The sequence below is a fragment of the Phycodurus eques genome, chromosome 7, assembly GCF_024500275.1.
Source record: "Phycodurus eques isolate BA_2022a chromosome 7, UOR_Pequ_1.1, whole genome shotgun sequence".
Classification (NCBI taxonomy): domain Eukaryota; kingdom Metazoa; phylum Chordata; class Actinopteri; order Syngnathiformes; family Syngnathidae; genus Phycodurus; species Phycodurus eques.
In genome coordinates, this window is record NC_084531.1 from 27635859 (window position 1) to 27658325 (window position 22467).

The window sequence follows — 22467 nt, forward strand, 5'->3', positions numbered from 1 at the left end:
GAAGAAGATAACGGGCCCGATGCGACGCCTTCACGGCACCTGGGAGACGCGGGAAATCGACGTTCTCATCAACGCGCGCCCACTCTCAACACATTTCCACCTTCGTCGCCCCTCCCCCTCCCTGCTCCTCATTGTTGGGCAGGTCATCCCGCTACCTGCCTGCTGAAAATGTCCTCCTTCCAGCTCTCCTTGTGCAACCTGAGAGCTTCTACTCGCGACTAATTCCGTGCAGTACAACTGTATATAATTACAATAACACGGACTTTACAGAGGATTTGCAAGCTTCACGTGGGGATGGACGCCTCATGAAATATTGAGGATGGAAATGGAGGCATCACTTTGGCTTTCGATGCTCCATGGCCCCACCTTCTTCTTTTCAGCAAGCAGAGTTGAGGCAAAATATTATTTTTAAATAGAAAAAGCCACAAATACAGGTTTTTGGAAGGGGGCACGGGAGCACAAGCCATTTTGCAGCCCATTTTCCCATATATATATATATATATATATATATAGCGACATTATAAAGGGTTATGCAGGTGATACTGTAAATATATATATGTTAAGGTGAGAAGACAAGCTACCTTTGCATGCAGACCATCATCGTCCTCACCTGCAAGCTCACCTCAAATTCCCACTTGAGCAAGATGCAACACGGGAAATATGAATGAAGTCCTCACCGTGCATCTCGAAGAAAAACCATCAGTTGATCACGATGAGGATGAAGGGGAGGAAGAAGACGCACAGTTGTTAACAGGCGAGGAAGAGGAGGAAGAAGAAGGGGTGCAACGCCCACCTGCTCACGTCCCCCCTCTGGTGCTCACATTTGGAACTTCAGAAGACACCATTTCCTGCAGTTATGGGTTAAAAGTGAATACGATGCTCAGATTGGTGGATTCATTTATTTTAGTTACCTCATTTTGGCAACATTACACAGAGTCAAAATATTAGGAACTCGTGTGCAGTTGTGAACCGCTGCAAACCCCCCCCCCCCCACAATACACAATATGTTCACCATGATTCCCAAACTGTGCAAACTGCAATTGTGCACTCAGGTACAAAACAAGGAACAAGAACAATCATCAACTTAAATACATGCATTAAAAATATATAAATATGAACTGTAGACATGACGAAAAGCAGCAAAATGAAAAAAAATGGACAGTTGCGACTTGCGAGGAATTGCGGAAAACGAATATATATTTCAATGTAACATTGCAGTGTTCGATGAAGTATAAATTCTGGCAGCATAGTGCCTTTGAATTGATGCTCCTGCAGTATCCTCCGAACATCCCTCGCAAAGTTGGGGCCTCAATGAATTCTGACGAGCAACAAGTGACTTCGGCCATTTGTATTGATCCCCATTGCAATCTCATTTTTCAAGTTTCAAAGCCTTATGATAGCTCATGTACGGTACAGTTTGTAAACTTGGAACATTGATGTGAATGTGAGTGCGAATGGTTGTTTGTTTATATGTGCCCTGCGATTGGCTGGCGACCAGTTCAGGGTGTACCCAAAGGTTTAATGGAAATCAGATAGATAATTTAAAAAAGAAACATAGGTTATGATGTAAGAGTAAATATGTACAACAGATGGTCTGATAAAACTGTCTAAAAATACAAAGTGCTTTATTTTGGATGCTGTCATTTAAAACAAATAAAATAAAAAATGTTCATCATAAAAAAAATGTTGCTGTCTTAGTTTGACTCTCTTCTAACAATAAAATCACAGTTCATCTCCCCGGCCGTCCAGTTTACATTCGTGCGTCTTGTTGCACTCTGCCAGTGCACTGTTACGAAAGCCATAGCCGAAGTAGACGAGCAACCCTGCAGATGTAAACAATTACAAGATGTTAGATATTTCCAGAGAGACGAGAAAGGAACTGTACTACTGCATAAGGAAGTCTGGCGTGGCAGAGAAGTATGTTCGAATAGTACAGAACATGTATGAGGGCAGCAGAACAGTGGTGAGGTGTGCTGTGGGTGTGACAGAGGAGTTTAAGGTGGAGGTGGGACTGCATCAGGGACCAACCCTAAGCCCCTTCCTGTTTGCAGTGGTGTTGGCTAGGCTGACAGATGTTAGACTGGAATCATCATGGACCATGTTCCCAGATGACATTGTGATCTGCAGTGAAAGCAGGGAGAAGGTGGCGGTATGTGCTGGAAAGGAGAGGAATGAAGATCAGCCGAAGAGAGAGAATATATGTGCATAAATTAGGGACAAGTAATGGTACTGGAAGAAGAGATAGCGAGGGTGGAGGACTTTAAATACTTGGGGTCAATAGTCCAGAGTGTGGTAAAAACGTGAATGAACAGATCCTACTACTACTCCGGAGTAGAGTGGGTGGAGGAAAATGTCAGGTGGGTTAAATATTGACCACCTTCTCAAATGCTTATATTTTTTGCATAGTTTCTCTACTTTAATGTTTAAGATTACCAAACAAATGTAAATATCAAACAGATAACCCAAGTAAACATAAAATGCTCTATTTAAATAATGATTTTATTTATTAAGGAAACCAAATATTCAACGCTACATGGGCCTATGTGAAAAAGTAGCTACCCTCCTTGTTAAATCATGAATTAACTGTGGCTTATCACAATTTTTTGGTTCATTTCCACTGACCACACCAAAGCCTGATTACCTCCAGGCCTGTTTCGTCAAGAAAGCACTTGAATAGAGCCTATTTGACAAAATAAAGTCAGCCAAAAGATCTCACAAAACTGCAACAAAATGCCACAATCCAAAGAAATTCAAGAATAGACGAGAAATTAAGTAATTTACATGCATCAGCCTGGGAAGGGGTTACAAATCCATTTCTAAGGACCCACATTTTGTATTCGGATCGTTAGCCAGTCGGTGGCTGAAATGTTATTTCAGTTGTTAACGACTCGGCGACAAACACAAAAGCTGATCATTACTTGACTCTCTGCATCAGAACAATAGGCACTTACAGCCATGTGTAATAACAATATGCACCTATAACCACATCATAACAATAAGCACCATCACCACGTCATAACAATAAGCAGATAATAGCCATTTGTCATGACAACAAGCACCATACAGCCAAGTGGACCTATAGCCATGTGTCATAAGAATAAGCACCTTTAGAAACGTGTCATAACAATAAGAACTTATAGCCAAGTGCCATTACAAAAAGCCCCTAATAGCCATTTGTCATGACAATAAGCAACTCTGGCTATGTCTCATAACAATAAGTACCGATAGCCATGTGTCATAAGACTGAGCACCTAATAGCCATGTCATGACAATAGGCACCTTATAACCAAGTGTCATAACAATAAGGATAACATGTGTCATAAGAATAAGCACCTATAGAAACGTGTCATAACAATAAGCACCTAATAGCCATTTGTCATGACAATAAGCACCTATAGCCATGCAGGTGGTGTAGTGCACCCAAGGTCCTGTCATGAGCTGCATCATCAGGTACGTGTTGATTAGCATGCTCACTAGAGGGAGGAACGGTACCAGAGGGACCTGCGGGGAGACACCAGAGCATTCACTGAGATTACAACCCACATGTTCTCCTAGAGAGTTGAAAAGGGAAGTGAAGAAGTGATCACCTTGAAGGAGACCTTGGTCTTGTTCTGCGGTTGTCTCCACACCACGACGATGAGGCCCGCGCACGACGCAAAGATGGCGCCCAGGAGAGCCGGACACCACGCGGCGTGCCTGCCCGTGACGGCCACCAGGCTAAAAAGCAACGCCAAAGCCACTGCGAGGGACAATCGCATCAAAATGTGAAGTGAAGTAGCGACCAAGTATTTATGGTATTATATGGAAGTATATATATATATATATATATATATATATATATTAAAGTTTCATGCATACACTTGACCACCGTTAACCAATGCAATATGTGCATGTGAGGTAATACTGTAAAAAAAAAAACGATTAAAAGAGCACCATTGTTGAAATTCAAAATGATCATTTATGTAATTGTTTTAATAATTTTCTTCAATATTAAGTTTTGTGTTATACTCCATAATCTTAACATAAATCCACCGAATGTCATATTCAAGTTAATAATCGATTGTTTAAGCAATACGATGGTCTTTGATTATTTATGAAATTTGATAACACTTATCACATTCCATGATGCTTAACAAATAGACAAAATAGGTTAGGATTTAAAAAGAATATTCATTCATTGCATCATTGAAATGTTATTTTAAAAAAATCATGCATCCATTTTCTACTTTAATTCTGATTATTTTTTCTTTTCATTTTAGCGAATCAACACCAAAATTCAACCAATGCAGCCAATTTACTCAGTATGCTGCTTCTCACCGAGTATGCTGGTGCAAACGGTGACGGCGAACCCGGAACGAGGAGTGGGTTCTTCGTCGGGGTGGAACACGAGCCACCTAATGGTGGAGCGGAGATTTTCTTTTGTCTGGATGTCCACGTCGCCCTCGGTAGCCACTTCCTCCTGAGCAGCCATCTTGTAGGTGGGGCTCCTGTCGGGCTTGTACCTTCACACCATAGACCATATTAGACCTGATGTTGGACCAGTAGTTCTCAAACTGGGGCCCCTTGGCCATAACTTGGTGTGCGTGTTACGCTATACGTGCTTATTGATTTCTGGTAATTTTACCGATTACTTTACACCGTAACACGGTTTCCAGATGAGCCAAGTTTCACTCCTTGGATCTACTCTGCGCTTTTAGGGAATCTCCGTTGGCTCCTGAGCTACTAGCGGCTCTTCATAACAGACGCCGCCACCCACTATCGGTAACAGCACTCAAGTACTGAACTATAGCTACAACAACTGAAAACACTTTTCTTTTCTTTTTTTCTCCATTTCACTTCACTTGAGCGTTGGAATTTCTGAACTCCACTCATAACTCCGATTTTAACCCCCAAGTTAGATTGTGAAGATGAACGTAAAGTTGCGACCGTGTTTGACGAACGTACCTGAGCACCAGCACGCATGCGGCGACCAGCGTGTAAGCCAGCAGAGCGCCGATGGACATGAGGTCGACCAGATCTTTCAAGTCGAAGAGCATGGCCATCACGGCTACGGCAGCAGCAGAAGCACAACAACGTCATCAGCTGGGAGAGGTGGCGGTTAGTCACGTATGTACAACTTACAGGTCTCAGGTTTTAACCTTCAAATTTCAAGCAAGTCCCAAGTTACTGTGGCCAAGTTTCCACTTAATATTAACCCCCCAAAAAAGAGGCCAAGTGGTTGTTGTTTATTACCACTGCCAAATGAAGTTTACTTAAAAACTAAACATCTAACAAAGAGAATTAGTACTTGACCAAACAAACCATAACTGACGAAAGTTCACCAGCTTAATGCTAACACTCAATGCAAAATACCATTGACAAGCTAACTACACTAGCATCCATGTTGCTTGTTATTATAAAATTTGATGCAAAGTGTATAAAACAATACTCACAGGCATACATTGTTTTATCCTCTGCAAAAAATGAAAAAATGACGATAATATTGTTGCCGCTTAGTTGAGGCTGTTTCATCTAGTCTACTTGTAGTATGTCTGTATGTATTATACTGCCCCCTGGTGGCCAAGGCACGCAGACCAGAATGAGCAGGACAGTAACCATTGAATTATCATGATGCACGAACTGTTGAATTCTTTACATTCTATTCAATTATGTTATTACTGTATGTTTTTATCACTGACAATACAGTGGAGTGCTGTTTATTTAAAAAAAACATGATGACATTGTTTGTTGTTTTTCCATGGCAGTGGAATGGATTAGCGGCGTTTCTATTCTCCAGTGGAGCGAAAAAAAAAAAATTCAACTCGTAAGCCAACTTGCTTCATGAGGTGGCCTCTACACTCGCGGGTTGCCAGGTTTGCGGGCACACAAAGTAACTCTCCTGAAAATGCTGATTTTCAAATGTACAGAGGCAAGGCTTGTCAAGTCATGTAGTCAAGTTGAGTCTTTCAGAGGGTTTAACCAAGTTAGATCCCGAGTCCTAAAACTGTCAGCTTCAGACTTCCCCCAGCTCTGTCAATTAGTCATGTAAAAATGATGAATATATATATTTGTTTTGACTCACCCGCCACAGCGCCCGACACGATGGTTGCCATGAGAGGTGTTTTGGTGCGATTGTTGATTCTGGTCAAGAATTTGAAGAGGAGGCCATCTTCCTGCCATGGCCCAGATGACTCTGGGCATAGGGAACATGGCGCCCAGTAAACTGCACATGGACACAACGAAAAAACAAGTATGTCAATACATGTACATTTCTGACCTCTTCAATTACAATATGGATTCACTTTTCTTCTACTTCTTGTATGATTACAACTATTTCCTCATACAAATATGACTTTGTTTTCATTTTAATATTATATACTGTATGTATTTATTTTGTTGTTTCTGTAACGATATAATTTCCTAATATTATAATTTTTCGCGTAACATTCTGATTTTTTCCTGATGAAAAGTAACAGAATCCAAAGCAAACATAGTGAAGCAGGATTTCGCAGTTATGCCGCACACAAATGGAATAAGTTGCCAACAGAAGTGATGTCGGCCCCAAGTGTGAATGTTTTTAAGGCCATGTTAAACTCTTCTTTTTTCTCACGCTTTTGAGAGCATTTCCACTTTTAAGTGATCTTTCTTTCATTATACCCTGTTCTAATTGTGTTTTTGATTTTTCTCTTGGTTTTAAATGCTTTCAATCGTGTAAAGCACATTGAGTTACCTCGTGTATGCAATGCGCTATATAAATCAATTTGCTTTGCTTTTCTTTCTTGTAACATTACATAGTTTCTCCTGTGTAAAATGTGTAACATTACAGCATTTTCCTCAAAAATATTTTTTCCTGAAAAAACCGCAAAATTCCAACAGTTTCTTTTCTTTTTAGCACTGACATTTTTGATGATTTATCTTGTTACAGTTCAAGTTTTTTTTTCTAGTAACATGACGAACAATTGTGAATACAGAGTTTCACCTGGTGGACAGAGCACAGAGAGAGCCGGCTGCCACGGCGTTGGTGGCGACCAGCCAGCCCACGTAGCTGAAGGCCCCCGGCAGGGGGCTGTGCTGGTCCAGGAGGTAGTAAGGCATCAAGACGGTGAGGGCGGCTGACACGCCCAAGTACATCATGAGGCAGATGAGCAGCGAGCTAACGATTCCGACGGGAATGGCCTTCTGCGGGTTCTTCACCTCCTCACCTGAACGCAAATATTTGATATTCATTTGAGCAATACCAATAAAGCACCACTAGGTGACAGTATCGCTCTGCAAACATCCGCCGGTTCCGTCTTCATTACGTTTTTGCAGCCAACTTTTAAATTCTGATTTTTTTCTCATAAAAAAAAAATGCAGATTTACTGTAATATTATGATTTTATTCTTGTATAAAAAAAAACTTTTCTTTTAGCACTGTGACCTTTTTCCCCCTGTGAATGTGTATGATGACACTTGAAATATTAAAATGCGACTTAAAACATTGTACAGTTAATAAAGAGTTAAGATGACGGCAAAAATTTGAGTTCACTTTCAATCATTTCCTTACTGGGAAAAAAACAGTTTCCTCCCACCTGAAGTGGCGATACATTCAAAGCCAATGAAGGCATAGAAGCAGGTGGCGGCCCCAGAGAAGACCCCGGTCCAGCCAAAAGGCATGAAGCCCCCTGCACCCAAACTTTTCTTTAAAGACGAAAGATCTGTAGCACTGAAAATGCGACAAAAAGACTCATCAATAGTAGTTTGGGGACTACCAAGTCGCTTTTTTGCTCACTTGGTTGAGGACGCGAGGACGTCGTCGGGGTTCACGCTCCAGTTTTTGGGATCTCCTTTGATCATTCCGCTGACCATTACGAACATCAGAACCATGACGTTGATGCTGGTGAACACTTTGCCAACCAGCGCAGACTCCTTCACACCGAAGCCGAGTAGGCCTGGAAATGTTTAGTGTGTGTTTTAGAACATTTACCATGAGTTTGTGAGTAATCTGAGCACACCCACATCTCCAGTTACAAGAGGGTGTGCACACTTATGCAACCAGACTGTAGCTGGAACTGGGGCTTTAGACAAGATGGAGGGAATTAGGACCAGTTCAAAATGCCAGTCAGTGTTAGCACAAAACCTTGAGGCCTCAGCAAGAAAACATTAAAGAAATGTCAGGAAAAGCCTCCAAGAACATCTGACATTTATTTGGTGTTAATCAAAGGTGCTTTAAACAGTGGTAGGTGTGTACTGAATGCCATTTAACATGAGTTGGAATGCGACTGGTTAATTCTGAAACGCAACCACAACCGAGATATAGGAGGATGTGCAAACTTGTGCAACCACATTATCTCAGTTGTTTATTTTTAATTCTCGGCTCTGAAAGCATTTTTTTTCATTGTGTTAAACAGATTGTAGGTCACATTAATGGTGGACAGTCAAAACACAAAAACTTAGAATTTGCACAGTGGTATGGAGAATGTTTAAATCCACTATATAGGAGAAGAAAATTACACCTCATAAGTCTGAAAAACAATAATCATACAATAATAATATAGTAGGGGAACAATCTCAAATATTGTATTCCATTAAATTAAAAAATATTCTTTGATGGGCAAAAGTTTTTAAAAAAAGTTACTTAATGAAAAGAGTATCATTTCATTTAAGAAAAGAAAAATCATTATTTTGGGGAAATTGTTTTTTTCATAGTATGAGGGAAAAAAGTCATTCATTCTCAAGTATGTTTTGGAGAAAAGGTCATAATTTTAAGATACTAAAGACATTTTTTAACAAATTAATATTAACATTGTTTTTAAATTGTTTGTCAAGGATAAAGACATTTAAGAGGAAAACAAATGTTTTCAAGATATAAAGTATTTTACTGAGCAAAAGTCAATAAATGACACGACAGTGGCATTTCTTAAATTGAAAAGGTAGTATTTTGGAGAACAAAAGTCATAATAATTCAATAATAATTACATACTAGAGCAAAGTTGCAATATTCAAAACTTAAAGTCAAACCTTTACGAGAAAAAAGTTAACTTTAAAATCTTCCCCGCACACGTCACTCATCCGAGTTTGGCAGTCAGCGACTCTTTCTCAATACGCAGCAAGCTAGACCTAACCCATTAGCGGTTTCATAGCATAATTGTCTGAGTGAATTACTAATTAACTTACCGTCACAATATCAATACAAAATAGCAACTTTTTTCTTCATGTCTGTCAGTCATAGTAATCCGCAAAGGTTGAATCAAGGCAACTGCACGTTTGTTTTTCTGAAAACGTACAAAATTGACTTTCGCTGTTATGCTAGCGCTCTACTCCTTTCGTTACAATCATCAGGTTGTACAGCGTGTCAGCATTTCAACCACGGCCTTTATTTCAGTTTTCTCTTATCCTCACGTTCTGACCTGTCAAAATCATGACGAGGAACACTGAAAAGACGTCGGGGTATTCTGCTAGGAGGCCAGGCGAATTCATGGGTATGTTGTTTTTGCTCCACCTCTCGATTCTGCCGCCGATGAGCGTGTCGAAGGTAGTGCTCCACGTTTTGGCCACACTCGACGTCCCTGTGGACAAATGTGACAAAATCTCTTCAGGGCGGGTACTCCATCATCCAGACCTTGCGCACGTCAGTCAGTCGAATTTTATGGCGAGTCATCAAACTTTGTCACCGTCTCCAGTTTGTGGAGTGCTCAAGTTTCCAATTTGGTTGCAATTGGACAAAATAGGTTTGTCTTTGACGGACACCATGAAACGGCCAAAAATGACACTACAATGGCAGGTACAAACTAAAATGGAAGACTTCCTGTGCGTTTTTGGGTATGGGATCTTGAGGCTTTTTGTGAGTCTACTCATGATAGACAAGGCTACCAAATTTCATTTTGCTAAGTAAAACTGGCTTCAAGCTTTCAAACTGCTGGCTTTCAAACTCCATGTATTAGTTTTGAGGTTTTATGGCAAGTTATCAAATTTTCCTGCTATGCCCCACCCACACACAGAGTACCAGAAGGTTCCATTTAATTGTCATCCATCTGTCTCGAATACATGGCCCAAATTTGGTAGGAATTGTTCAAAATCAAGAAGTTTGTCTTTGAAAAATGTCAGAAAATGGCTAAAATTGACCCCAAAATGGCAGGTTCAAACCCAAATGGAAGATTTCCTGCGTGTTTGTGGGTATGGGTTGTTGAGACTTTTGTGGCTCTACTCATTAGTCAGTGAAGACATGTCTTCTAAATTTCATGTTTCTAAGCAAATCTGGCTCCAGAGGCTGAACTTTCAAACTCAACTAAGTTTTGAGGGTTTGAGAATTGATTTTGGGAAATCACACAAATCGACCATTTAGTCAACCTAAGAATAGCGAATCTCTAAATATCTCACCAATGGCGTAAGAGATTAGGAGGTTCCATCCCGTGATGAAGGCCAGCAGCTCTCCGGCCGTCACGTAACTGTAAAGGTACGCCGAGCCCGTTTTGGGCACGCGGGCGCCAAACTCGGCGTAGCACAGGCCGGCCATGATGGACGCCACCGCCGCGATCAGGAAAGACAGGACAATGGCGGGTCCCGAACTCTTTTTGGCCACGTCGCCGGCCACCACGTAGACGCCGGCGCCCAGCGTGCTTCCCACACCCAGCGCCACCAGGTCGTACGTGTTGAGGCACCGCGCCAGGCGGGTGTCGTCGCTGGTGCTGTCCACCACCTTGACGCGCATAAATTGCCTCCCGAAGTGACTCATGGCTTCCAGAATCATCTCAGCTGAACAGATAGGACGTCACCTGTTGGCAAAACTAGACAGATTTGCGCCAAAGATTATTATAGCCAAATTATTTTTCTTTTTCCCCCAGGATAAAATCATATATATATATAACAATTTTGCTGTGCAACAGGGGAGTAATATATATATATATTTTTTTTACGTAAGTCAGAATTTTTCAAGTACAAAGTCATATTCCTATTTAGAAAATTGTTTATGAAGAATTGAAGGGGGAAAAAGTATATGTTTTTTAATGAATAATGTTGCATAGTTGAGGGACAAAAAGTCACATTGTTAATATTAAAAATGTATTCTACAGGGAGAATAAAATCGTGATTATTTTGCGAAAAAAATATATAAAAGCTAATGCTATTAATGTTATTTACATTCATGATTTTTATATTAATAGAGAAGTATTATTAGTATTTTCCGATAAGAACACCAGGGATCCGATGAGTTGCCGACTGAATTTCTGTCCACTTCAGTCGTGCTTGGAACACGTCGCTTGGTGTGCGGCGGGCTTAAAAAACAACAACAAAAATCTGCCTTATAAATTCGCAAGATCTCAATCAATCAAGATCTTAACCACGGCTGAACTTACCTCTTTCTATGTCACCAGTGTTCACCACTGCTGTAGGGTAAATGCAAAGGACACACTTTGTGAACATGGATGGAATTATGACCATAAAGTAGTAACAACACAAGTGGCTGCTATCTTTGTGGAATTTTCAAAGAAAAAAACAAAAACAAACAAACAAAAAAAACATTGAACGAGCCGGCACGGTGCACGACTGGTTAGCACATCTGCCTCACATGACCTACTGTACGGCCCACAATGTTCCATTTGCGCTCAACATTTTTGGGGCAAGTGACGCCATTTTAAACTTCACGGTATTTTTGACACGTCGACTCAGAAAACTCCACGGAATTTAGGTCCGCACAAGCTTATTGCTGGATACTTTTAAGTGAAACTTGTCAGCCAATCAAGAAGGGCTTTCCCAAACAGCTGATTAAATGAACCAGTCGAGTAGATATGTTGAGAAACAATCACGTTATAGTGTTTTATTCTAACTTGAAGGCGTTTTTTTTTTTTTTTAAAGTCTGATTTTGTAAAGGTGATACCACACAAAAACGTTGACCCCCACAAAAAAAGCCATTTTTCCAACACCCAAAACTCAATTGCTCTGGAACTCATCCCATTTCCAAAACTCTTGATGCACTGTGCTCAGGTGGAAGCGGCGTTCGGGCAGACTCAGCATTTTAACAGACTTGTCATTTTCGGGAAATATTATGACGTTGCTACATAGAGATGATTCTTCTTTAAGTGGTTTTAACTTTTTTCAATCTCCTCATGCTCCTGCACATTTCATGCATCCGTTTGTCTATGAGTCAAGTGACCGCTGTCTCTCCCTCCGATACGTGGCACACAAGCATTAATACTTGTTTCTATATAATCATCAGGGGCGTGACCTTTTCCTGTTTTAAACGTCTTACCTTACTTTTTACGAGACAAACTCAAGACGCTTGTCGTCTTGTTCTGGCTTCGAGAGAAAGCGTTGTTTTTGTCGCCACCTTGAGGAGGAGAACCTGCCTGCAGGCTACTTCCAGTACAACTTCAACAAACGGAAACTGTTGAATAACTACGAATTAATATACGTTTTAATATCCTCCCATGGGTATTTATTCTCTTCACTTAATAATTATCAGCAACGTGAGTCTCGGTGGCGTATTATAGCTGACGTAAGTCGTTTCAAAGCTACTAGCGCTAGCGTTAGCCTCCATGCTGACGTACAGGTAAAACCATCTTGTACTTCGTATCTGCGCTTTCGTCTTTTGTCCAAATCCATTCGTAACGCATGTATCAACAACAGCGTGTGTCTACATGTTGAGAAAAAAAAGGTGCGTCATTAAAAATAAATCTATTGACTTGACATATCAGGATGTTTAAGGTAAAACGGAAATAGAAATAATAAGGAGCGAAAATGTGTACAGTGACAGCCTTTATGTGGCTGTTATAGTTCGAATTTTACATTTATTTTTTTTAAAGATACCATTACCACCTCAATCAACTTCTTTTGTAACGTGACGAAATATTATTAAAAAAAAAAAAAAAAGCAAACGTATATTTCGACGCATAAAGCCGGTTCGTCAAAGGCTGTACTTGCTACCTTCCACCAATCGGTGCCGCTAACGGCAAGGAAATGCCTCATCGTCGAAATCAGATGTTCTCAAACTTTATTACGCCACGTACAAAAAGTTTCATTCCTTAAAAGGTTCTTTTGATATTACAGTAAGCCACTGTTACATTATGCAGTTTGAAAATAAACACCTTGCTTAAAATTAGGAAAATAAAATACTGTATTTAAATAAAGATTGCATTTATATGAATTGCACATTTAGTTCAATGAATTTTTTACCTAAATAAATGAATGAAAACAAACAGTTGTCAAAGATTGAATGCAAACGGATTGTGATTAAAAGTTAAATCCAACTGGAGTGCACCTATCAAAATGTGCCGTATTGGAAATGCATTGAACCACTGTAAATATTCGTTTACGACCACTGGAGAGAGCCCGCAAACCCTATTGATTGGTCTCAATATACGTAGAATATTTAATTTCAACGTAAATAAAAAAACACGGCCCACCGAGGATTTATAACGTTTAAGGCTAGCTGAGTGTGAGTGAACTTAATTAACAATTTTTCTGAACCTTGATTCAAGTGAAAAAGAAGCCAACACTTTCCAATAAAACTAAAATAAAGTTAAACGCTTCACCCTTTGACGATACATTTGATGATTTGAAGATGATGATTGTAGGTGTCGTGTAGCATTTAAGTGGACTTCATGCATTCATTTATTTTATTTTTATAACTCATACACATTCAAAAAGTTAGCCACTGGCCAATAAAACGTTCCAAAACTAAAATAAAGCAAAACTACCACTTCTTTGATGTAGATAAATATGATGCAGCATTTAAGTGGAAAAGGGCCACTTAACTACTGAAATGAAGTTACTAATGTCAAATTACATAAAAAATAAAGTAAACTACTCTAACTTCATTGATGGCGATTTCTAAACTTTTTTTGTGAATGACACAAGAAGTTCAAGTCAGCTACTGTCTGATAAAACGAAAATACAGTAAAATTACTGTAGCTATAGTGTTGAAGCTCATTGAAGGCAATATATATATATATTTTTTTAACCATAATAAAAGGGCAAAAAAAGAAAAGAAAAAGAAAGCCAAACAGTCTAATCAACTAAAATAATGCAGCCCTATGGGGGGCACAAGCCAGTGGTAACTGTAGGACGGTCCCAAGCCCGGATAAATGCAGAGGGTTGCGTCAGGAAGGGCATCCGGCTTGCCAGACAAATATGAGCATTCTTCTAAAGAATTCCATACCGCATCGGTCGTGGCCCATGTTAACAACGTCCTCCCCCGGCACAGTTAACCTGCAGGGCGCCGGTGGAAACGACGAAGGAGAGGTGGAAAGCGGGTTCTTCGGCAGAAAGAGAAGAGGAAAGCACAGAGCCTAGAATTGAATGCGGGGACTTTGAATGTTGGGACTATGACAGGAAAATCTCGGGAGTTGGTTGCCATGATGATTAGGAGAAAGGTTGATATATTGTGTGTCCGGGAGACCAGGTGGAAAGGCAGTAAGGCGAGAAGTTTAGGGGCAGGGTTTACATTATTTGACCTTGGTGTAGATGGGAAGAGTAATGGAGTCGGGGTTATTTTAAAAGAAGAGTTGGCTTAGAATGTCTTGGAGGTGAAAAGAGTATCAGACCGAGTGATGAGGCTGAAACTTGAAATTGAGGGTGTTATGTATAATGTGATTAGTGGCTATGCCCCACAGGTAGGATGTGACCTAGAGGTGAAAGAGAAATTCTGGAAGGAGCTAGACGAAGTAGTTCTGAGCATCCCAGAGAGAGAGAGAGAGAGTCGTGATTGGTGCAGATTGTAATTGACATTGGTGAAGGAAATAGGGGTGATGAAGAAGTGATGGGTAAGTACGGCATCCAATTTGGAGGTGCAGATGGTGGTAGACTTTGCAAAAAGGATGCAAATGGATTTAGTGAACACTTTTTTCCAGAAGAGGCAGGAACAAAGGGTGACCTACAAGAGCGGAGGTAGAAGCACGCAGGTGGATTACATCTTGTGCAGACGAGGTAATCTGAAGGAGGTTAACGACTGTAAGGTTGTGGTAGGGGAGCGTGTGGCTAGACAGCATAGGATGGTGGTGTGTAAAATGATTCTGGTGGTGGGGAGGAAGATGACGAAGACAAAGGCAGAGAAGAGAAGCATGTGGTGGAAGCTGAGACAGGACGAGTGTTGTGCAGCTTTTCGGGAAGAGGTGAGACAGGCTCTCTCGGTGGACAGGAGGAGCTTCCAGAAGACTGGACCACTGGAGCCAAGGTGATCAGAGAGGCAGGCAGGAGAGTACTTGGTGTATCTTCTGGCAGGAAAGGAGAGAAGGAGACTTCATACAAGGAAAAAGGTTAGCTAAGAAGCAGTGGCACACTGAGAGGACCGAGGAGAGGCGAAAGGAATACATTGAGATGCGACATAGGGCAAAGGTAGAGGTGGCAAAGGCCAAACAAGAGGCATATGATGACATGTATGGCAGGTTGGACACTAAAGAAGGAGAAAAGGATCAATACAGGTTGACCAGACGGAGGGCTAGCGATGGGAAGGACGTGCAGCAGGTTAGGGTGATTAAGGATAGAGATGGAAATGTGTTGACTGGTAGCTAGATGGAAAGAATACTTCGAAGAGTTGAAGAATGAGGAAAATGAGAGAAGGGAGAGTAGAAGAGGCAAGTGTGGTGGACCAGGAAGTGGCAATGATTAGTAACGGGGAAGTTAGAAAGGCATTAAAGAGGATGAAAAATGGAAACGCAGTTGGTCCTGATGACATTCCTGTGGAGGTATGGAAGCATCTAGGAGAGGTGGCTGTGGAGTTTTTGACCAGAATTCTAGCATGTGAGAAGATGCCTGAGGAATGGAGGAAAAGTGTGCTGGTGCACATTTTTAAGAACAAGGGTGATGCGCAGAGCTGTGGGAACTATAGAGGAATAAAGTTGATGAGCCACACAATGAAGTTATGGGAAAGAGTAGTGGAGGCTAGACTCAGGACAGAAGTGAGTATTTGCGAGCAACACTATGGTTTCATGCCCAGAAAGAGTACCACAGAAGCATTATTTGTTGATGAAAAAGTACAGAGAAGGTCAGAAGGAGCTACGTTGTGTCTTTGTAGATCTAGAGAAAGCCTATGACAGAGTACCCAGAGAGGAACTGTGGTAGTGCATGCGGAAGTCAGAGACGTATGTTAGAATAATACAGGACATGTACGAGGGCAGCAGAACAGCGGTGAGGTGTGCTGTAGGTGTGACAGGCGAATTTAAGGTGGAGGTGGGACTGCAGCAGGGATCAGCCCTGAGCCCCTTCCTGTTTGCAGTGGTGATGGATAGGCTGACAGATGAGGTTAGACTGGTATCCCTGTGGACCATGATGTTTGCAGATGACATTGTGATCTGCAGTGAAAGCAGGGAGCAGCTGGAGGAACAGTTAGAAAGATGGAGGCATCAATTAATTATGATAAATTATAAATACAATAAAAAATGAGAATGAATTTTTATAATTGTATCATTATAATTGTATCATTAAAAAACTATTTTATCGAGTAGAATTATACATACAATAAAATAAGAAAAACAAGTGACTTGGGAGATGTTTGGTGAGATGGCACAGTTTTTTTTTTTTTTTTTTTAATGTTCCACATTGCAAAAACAATACTTGAAATGACAAAAAAGTCCACAGTGTTATCGTTGCTCATCAAAATACCCATTTCAATTTCCATCCATCCATTTTCTTGTCCGCTTATCCTCACAAGGGTCGCGGGCGTGCTGGAGCAGGAGGCGGGGTACACACGGAACTGGTCGCCAGCCAATCGCAGGGCACACATAAACAAACAACCATTCGCACTCACATTCACACCTAGGGGCAATTTAGAGTTGTCAATTAACCTACAATGCATGTTAAACCGGAGTGCCCGGAGAAAACCCACGCAGGCACGGGGAGAACATGCAAACTCCACACAGGTGGGGCCGGGATTTGAACCCCGGTCCCCAGAACTGTGAGGCAGATGTGCTAACCAGTCATCCACCGCGTTTCCACCGGTACATTTCAATTTCATAAATTCATTTTTTTTCCTGTGCAAATTACAGCATGTTTATCATGACAATGACCCCAGAAATGATTTTAGTGCTGGTAATACTGACACGGTACGACCTTACCATAAGGGTCCCCTTAAAAACGTTTTTAAAATTGGTTATTAAAAAGATGGATGTGAGCCATTTTGGTTTGGCGCAGCCATTTTGGGCGAATTACAGTGCTTGAACTCTCACTCGGGAAATTCTCCCAAATGAGCCCCAAACGGAAGCCAATGCCGTATCTTCTTTTACCTGAACCAAATAATCCTTTTCTTTGTGTTTCACATAAAAATCTAAACATTTGCTTCTTTATTTTACTGCTATAATTTATTACCTAAGCAGTGCACTCACTATTTGGCAAAGTGATGATGCTGTCAAGACTCTTTCTTAAGGCTTCGTAGGCGTTAACTTAATAACAACCAATCTATAAACAATTCATAAAGTGCTCATATAAACCCATTAGAATCAATTCCTAAACGCATTATTCTCTACGATGACTATTTCTTACTAGTATTATCCATTTCTATATAAGGGTACCCTTATTGTAAAGTAGCACCACTGACACAAATAAACCATACAACATCCAAAAGTGCAAAACAAAACTATCATCTAAGCTGTTTCACCATGATTATTATTAATAATTATCGATATTGTCGTGTGTTCCTTCCCCGCACCCACAATTGTGTTTCACATGACAAAGAACACTGAACAGAGCTAATAAATCGGCTGATTGCGGTGGATGGTTTCACGCAGCGTTTGGATGTCCAAACGGACCAATCAGACACTGTGTGTGTGTTTCTAATAACAGTAATCAATCTCCTCATTAGCCAGCACAATAGCGGTCCTGCAGGGGATGTAGACCTGGGGGGTAAAAAAAAAGAAAAGTGAGAAAGGGGTTTAAACAGCAGACAACGTGGGGGGAAGCCAAAGAAAAAGCAAAAACATAACAATTTTGCAGCTTGAATTTTTTTTAACATTCCTGATCATCACAGGATTGTAAAAAGAAGATAACCAGAGATGCCAACCTATCGGAATTCACTTCCACAACAATTTGTCTGAATTAAAATGATGTTAAGAAAATTACCGTGCCACAGTATAATATGTAATAGGGTGAAAATTATTCGGCATACTGTTCACTTGCACAACATAATCATTTCTCTGTAATCGTTAATAAATTATGGGTTCAATATTTGTTCTTTTAATGTATCAATCTTGTAATCGTGGACGCAGTTGCGGCCTCATGGCTTCTGTTTGTATTTCCTATTTACGCTGGATTAAAAAATAAAAATAAAAAAATACACCCATAACCATCAGTGTTACGGGTGTAAAAGTCAGTAATTTTCGTAACAAAATATGGACGATCCGTAACATTTGGCAGTTCTGGATATCCACTGTAGAAATACAAAACAACCACAAAAATCTGCCGAAACTTTGAGAAGTGAAACTGATACTTGTTGAGGCCGTTTCTTCATTTGGAATAAGGGATGCAAAACAAACACACAGAAAAAAAAGCCAAAGAAAAAGCAAAACACGATGAGTTCCTTTGATCCTCTCAGAGGTGAGCTCACATTGTACGACATTAAAGGTGTACTGTATACTTCAGTTTGAGCTCGGTATTGGGAAAGGTATTGAGATGGTATGTGGAAAATAAGAGCAAAAGCGTGTAAAAGCCAGGCGCCTTGTAACATGTGCGGTTCGTATGCATGATGTACACGTGTATCTATATTTAGAACAAGGAGTCTGCCGCTAATCAGCTCTTTGATCAATCTGCTTGATATTCCACGTGTGCTTCGCGGGCCAAGAGCCACTGAGCGCCATTAGTCTTCTCATGAAAAAGAAAGGAAAAAGTTAGGCAGACATAAAACGGCCTTAGACTTCCCCACAGAGTCACCGGAGAGCGAGCGAGAGCAGGGCTGTAAACAATTTAATCAGGGACCGCACTTGCGAGTCACTGCCGGGCCACCGTTTCTTTGGCGCCCACCGGTGGCCCAAACGGTGAGACGCAAGCAACTTCGGGTGGGAGTACGGGAACGCCAAAAGTCACTTGTTGGGTATGTACCTTAGTTTTGAGGAACTGTAATTGTTCCATTCTGTTTAGACAAAATGGGGCGGGGGTGGGGTGAGAGGGGGGTGCTTTTCTGTACGGACTTAACTATTGATATGTAACATCGTCTCTGTCTTCTTTTTACGAAAACGTGACAAATAGTTCATTTTACGATAGTTTGTCTTCTTTCAGGAAATGGTTTGTCCTATTTTTAAGAAAGTGCAACATCAGTAATTTGATGATTTTTTCTTTTTTTTTTTCTTTTCCTATTCACGTTGTCGGTTAACAGATTTGACATACTGCCGAAAGCATGCCGCTAGCTAGCCATGACGTCTGGTGTGTTTGTTTACAGGGGTAGTCGTGTTGCAAGAGCGCAAGCCTGTTTTTTGTTGTTGTTGTTTTTTTAAACACTTCCTCTCCCTAACCTAATACTGTATGCGCTTTGTGGTACATTTTGTACAGTACAGAGACGTAAAGGGTTTTGGCTAGCGACACGGACAAATCCCAACACGAATACATGCTGATGCCATCTGATTCGTTTTGTTCCGAGTCAGAGAAGTGTAGCTTCCGGTGCTTGAGGAATTTGTGCAGACTTTCAAAGCAACAGCTGTTAAATAAAAAAACGCTTAGGCAGGTTCACACGCCTCGCCCCCCCACCCCCAGACGCCGGCATCTGATTACATTTCGTTGTAACAAAACAAAGTCAATGCCAAGGAGGTGGAGGAGGCATCTGCTGTGTACTCCGCCTCACTTTCTTCTTCAGCATACCTTGATGGCATGACGTGGTGGCTAAAGCGGGCTTTCATCGAAGAGAGGCATGGAAAAGTCGAGAAAAAGTTTGTCCGTGATGAGAAAAAAAACCCCCATCATCTCCTTCAGTGCACCGAAGCTTGCATTAGCGACGTGTCGAGGTTCACTTTGAGTTCACGTAAACAAAACCAGCGCCGTGAGTCGTTCACCCTTTTAGCGCGTCTTCACACGGCACATGAAAAGGTAACATTCTGAATAATTTACATTCTTTAAGTAAGGAAACACAGGATGCGGGTTCTAATGATGATCCAGAGCTCTAGTGAAAAATGTGCATTTTTAAGATGAAAATGCTTTCATGAAGAAACAACGTAGCAGCTGGGGGCTTGAAGGGCAGCATCGGCAGGGCTGGTTAACTTGTTTGGCTACGTCGGAGCGTGGAAATATTAGGAATGGCTCTCAGTGGAATGCAAACTAACTAATCCCTCTCTGACAGTACAGATAATAGTGTACTTCGATGCAGCATAGTGTCGTCATTTTTATAGATATTAGCTCGTGAGAATTGCTTTTAAAGACACTGTTTTCTCAACTAGTGCCTCCGTTCTACTAAATGCCATGCCTTCAAAAAATCTTAAACTTGAATAAATGAAATATACAGACCTTAAATATTACACAGCTATACCCCGGGGGGGGGGGGGGGGGGGGGGGATATGCATGAATGTAGCTGCAATTACTTTTAGGATGACAACAGTGTAACATCAACAGTTTGTCTTCTTTTTGAGAAAGCACCACGGAGTGTTTTTTCCTTTGAGGAAAGTGCAACATCAGCAGTGTGAATGCCTCCACAACTAATCGGCATGCACCCGGGATGAGGTGATCGTGCGTACCTGCATTGAATGGGGGCGTCCGTTGAAGGGCTGCGGCTCGGTGAAGAACTCGGTGTTGTGGTCCAGCCGTCCGTGGCCTCCGTACAGAGCCTCGTCAGAATCCAGCTTGATTTTGTACCTGGCACACGTCTGTGAAGGAAAATCCAGCGACAGCAGGGGCGAAGCAGATACCTTAGGAAAAGGGGTTTGGATCAGAAGTTCTTTGGATTTGACAAACCCAAATCGTCACGTTCCAACGACCACATTACTGTAATTTTATGTGCATGACAGTCACGGGCTTTTATTTTAGTTTGTGAATCATTTTGAGTTCTTCTATTTATTTCTCACACTAGCCAAATGTACCGGACTTCAGGTGTCAAGTCGGGCTGAGCACGGTTTGCCTCGTCCCGAGTGTTAGTAAGGACTCTCAGAAAATTCAACAAGCTCGCTGCTCTTTCACAGTCAACCGGCAGCCTGACAAGGTGCCTTCAAGGCCAAAGAGACGACTAAGAAACGGCTCAAGCAACAACACACAAAAAAACCGGCAGCTTTGCAGCAAAAAATAAACTCCTCGGTCTTTTCCTATACGTGAGCAGAGTCTCTGAGCAATCTTACGACACATCTATTTGCTTCTCCAATCTAGCGACAAGCCCCAGGAAGACATAAGCTCGTCTGTCACACACACACGCAACAAAACTGAGCAATTCAATTTGTGCAGCCCGCAGCGGCGACAAAACAATCGCAATCGAGAAGACGAGTTAAAAGTGGCGGCGGTTCGGAGAGTCCATCTCCACGTGAAGGACGCTGGGATAAAGATGACAGGGGGGCGGGAAAGAGGGATGAAGATGTGATCCAGCGCGCACTTATCAGCCCGTCTAAAACCAATTCACTCTGCTGAATGTCACTGAAAAGGACTTTTTGTGAGTTGATTTCAATGCATGAGACTCTCCAGCAAGTCCTTGTGCGCTGGATTCTTTAGTGGCGCCACTTCTCCACAACGTGACGCCCGTTCAACCGCATTATGCGGAAGATTTGAGCATCCGAAGTTCATGGTCAGCTTCGGAACATGTCACAGTTTGAGAGCCTTCTTTTTTTTTTTCCAACTTTTCTTTGCTGTGTAAAAGCAAGAAACCCCGTTGTTTGATTGATCCCCTTGTTTGTCTCATTTTTTTTAATGATACCACAAGGGGATTTCCAAACTAAAAACCGTAAAACCAAAAAGCATTTCGTCTTGGAAACAGACCATATAGTTGTAGTCAAACGTTTTGGTAAATGGATAGATATGCCACCAGGCAACAGGCAGCTGAGATTAAGAGAAAAAGCTGTCATGGCATAGACCATGACACTAAATCACTTTTAAGGGGACAAATCCACACTGTGCTCCACTTACGACCATCATTTATTGTATATTTATTAACTGAAACATACAGTACTGAGTATGTTTTTATTTTATTTTTTGCATACGTATTGATCACACTGAACTCATTCACTGGCAGCCATCTTCAAACCCGAGTTCCCCATATTGCCAGCGTTTTGTGAAACGAAACGTCAAGCAGAACAGTGACTTTGATGCTAATATTTTTTGTTGGCAAATACTAATTTATTTACAGATATAAAACTAAGAAACACACCATGAGCACCTCAGTGGCTTTTTCAAATGGCGTTCCATATTCACTCAATAAATTGTGTCATCTTTTTTTCATGATGGTGACACACACTTTCTACGTGTACCACCTTGTTACACATACCATACTTATAGATACTTGTTTGAGCATGTGGTACCTAAACATGTCCATCTTCAAACGATTTGATTCCAAAGTCATTCGTTACTATCAACAAGAATAACGAATCGGGATTTAAAGGGCGAGTCCGAGCCCTAGTTAAATCAT

General features: G+C 41.3%; 1 protein-coding gene and 1 pseudogene across 1 annotated transcript in view; both read right to left on the reverse strand.

Annotated features, from left to right (window-relative positions):
• Positions 1 to 1600: 1600 nt before the first annotated feature.
• LOC133404933 (high affinity cationic amino acid transporter 1-like) lies at positions 1601 to 12632 on the reverse strand (annotated as a pseudogene).
• Positions 12633 to 16451: 3819 nt separating this feature from the next.
• The window catches only part of gbe1b (glucan (1,4-alpha-), branching enzyme 1b), a 64123-nt gene continuing 58107 nt past the window's right edge, over positions 16452 to 22467 (reverse strand). The window contains exons 15-16 of the mRNA XM_061681204.1: positions 20600 to 20717; positions 16452 to 17782 (exon numbers count right to left, since the gene is read on the reverse strand). Coding sequence (XP_061537188.1) covers positions 17720 to 17782; positions 20600 to 20717 — 181 coding nt within the window. The 3' untranslated portion in view covers positions 16452 to 17719. The remainder of the gene's footprint in view (positions 17783 to 20599; positions 20718 to 22467) is intronic.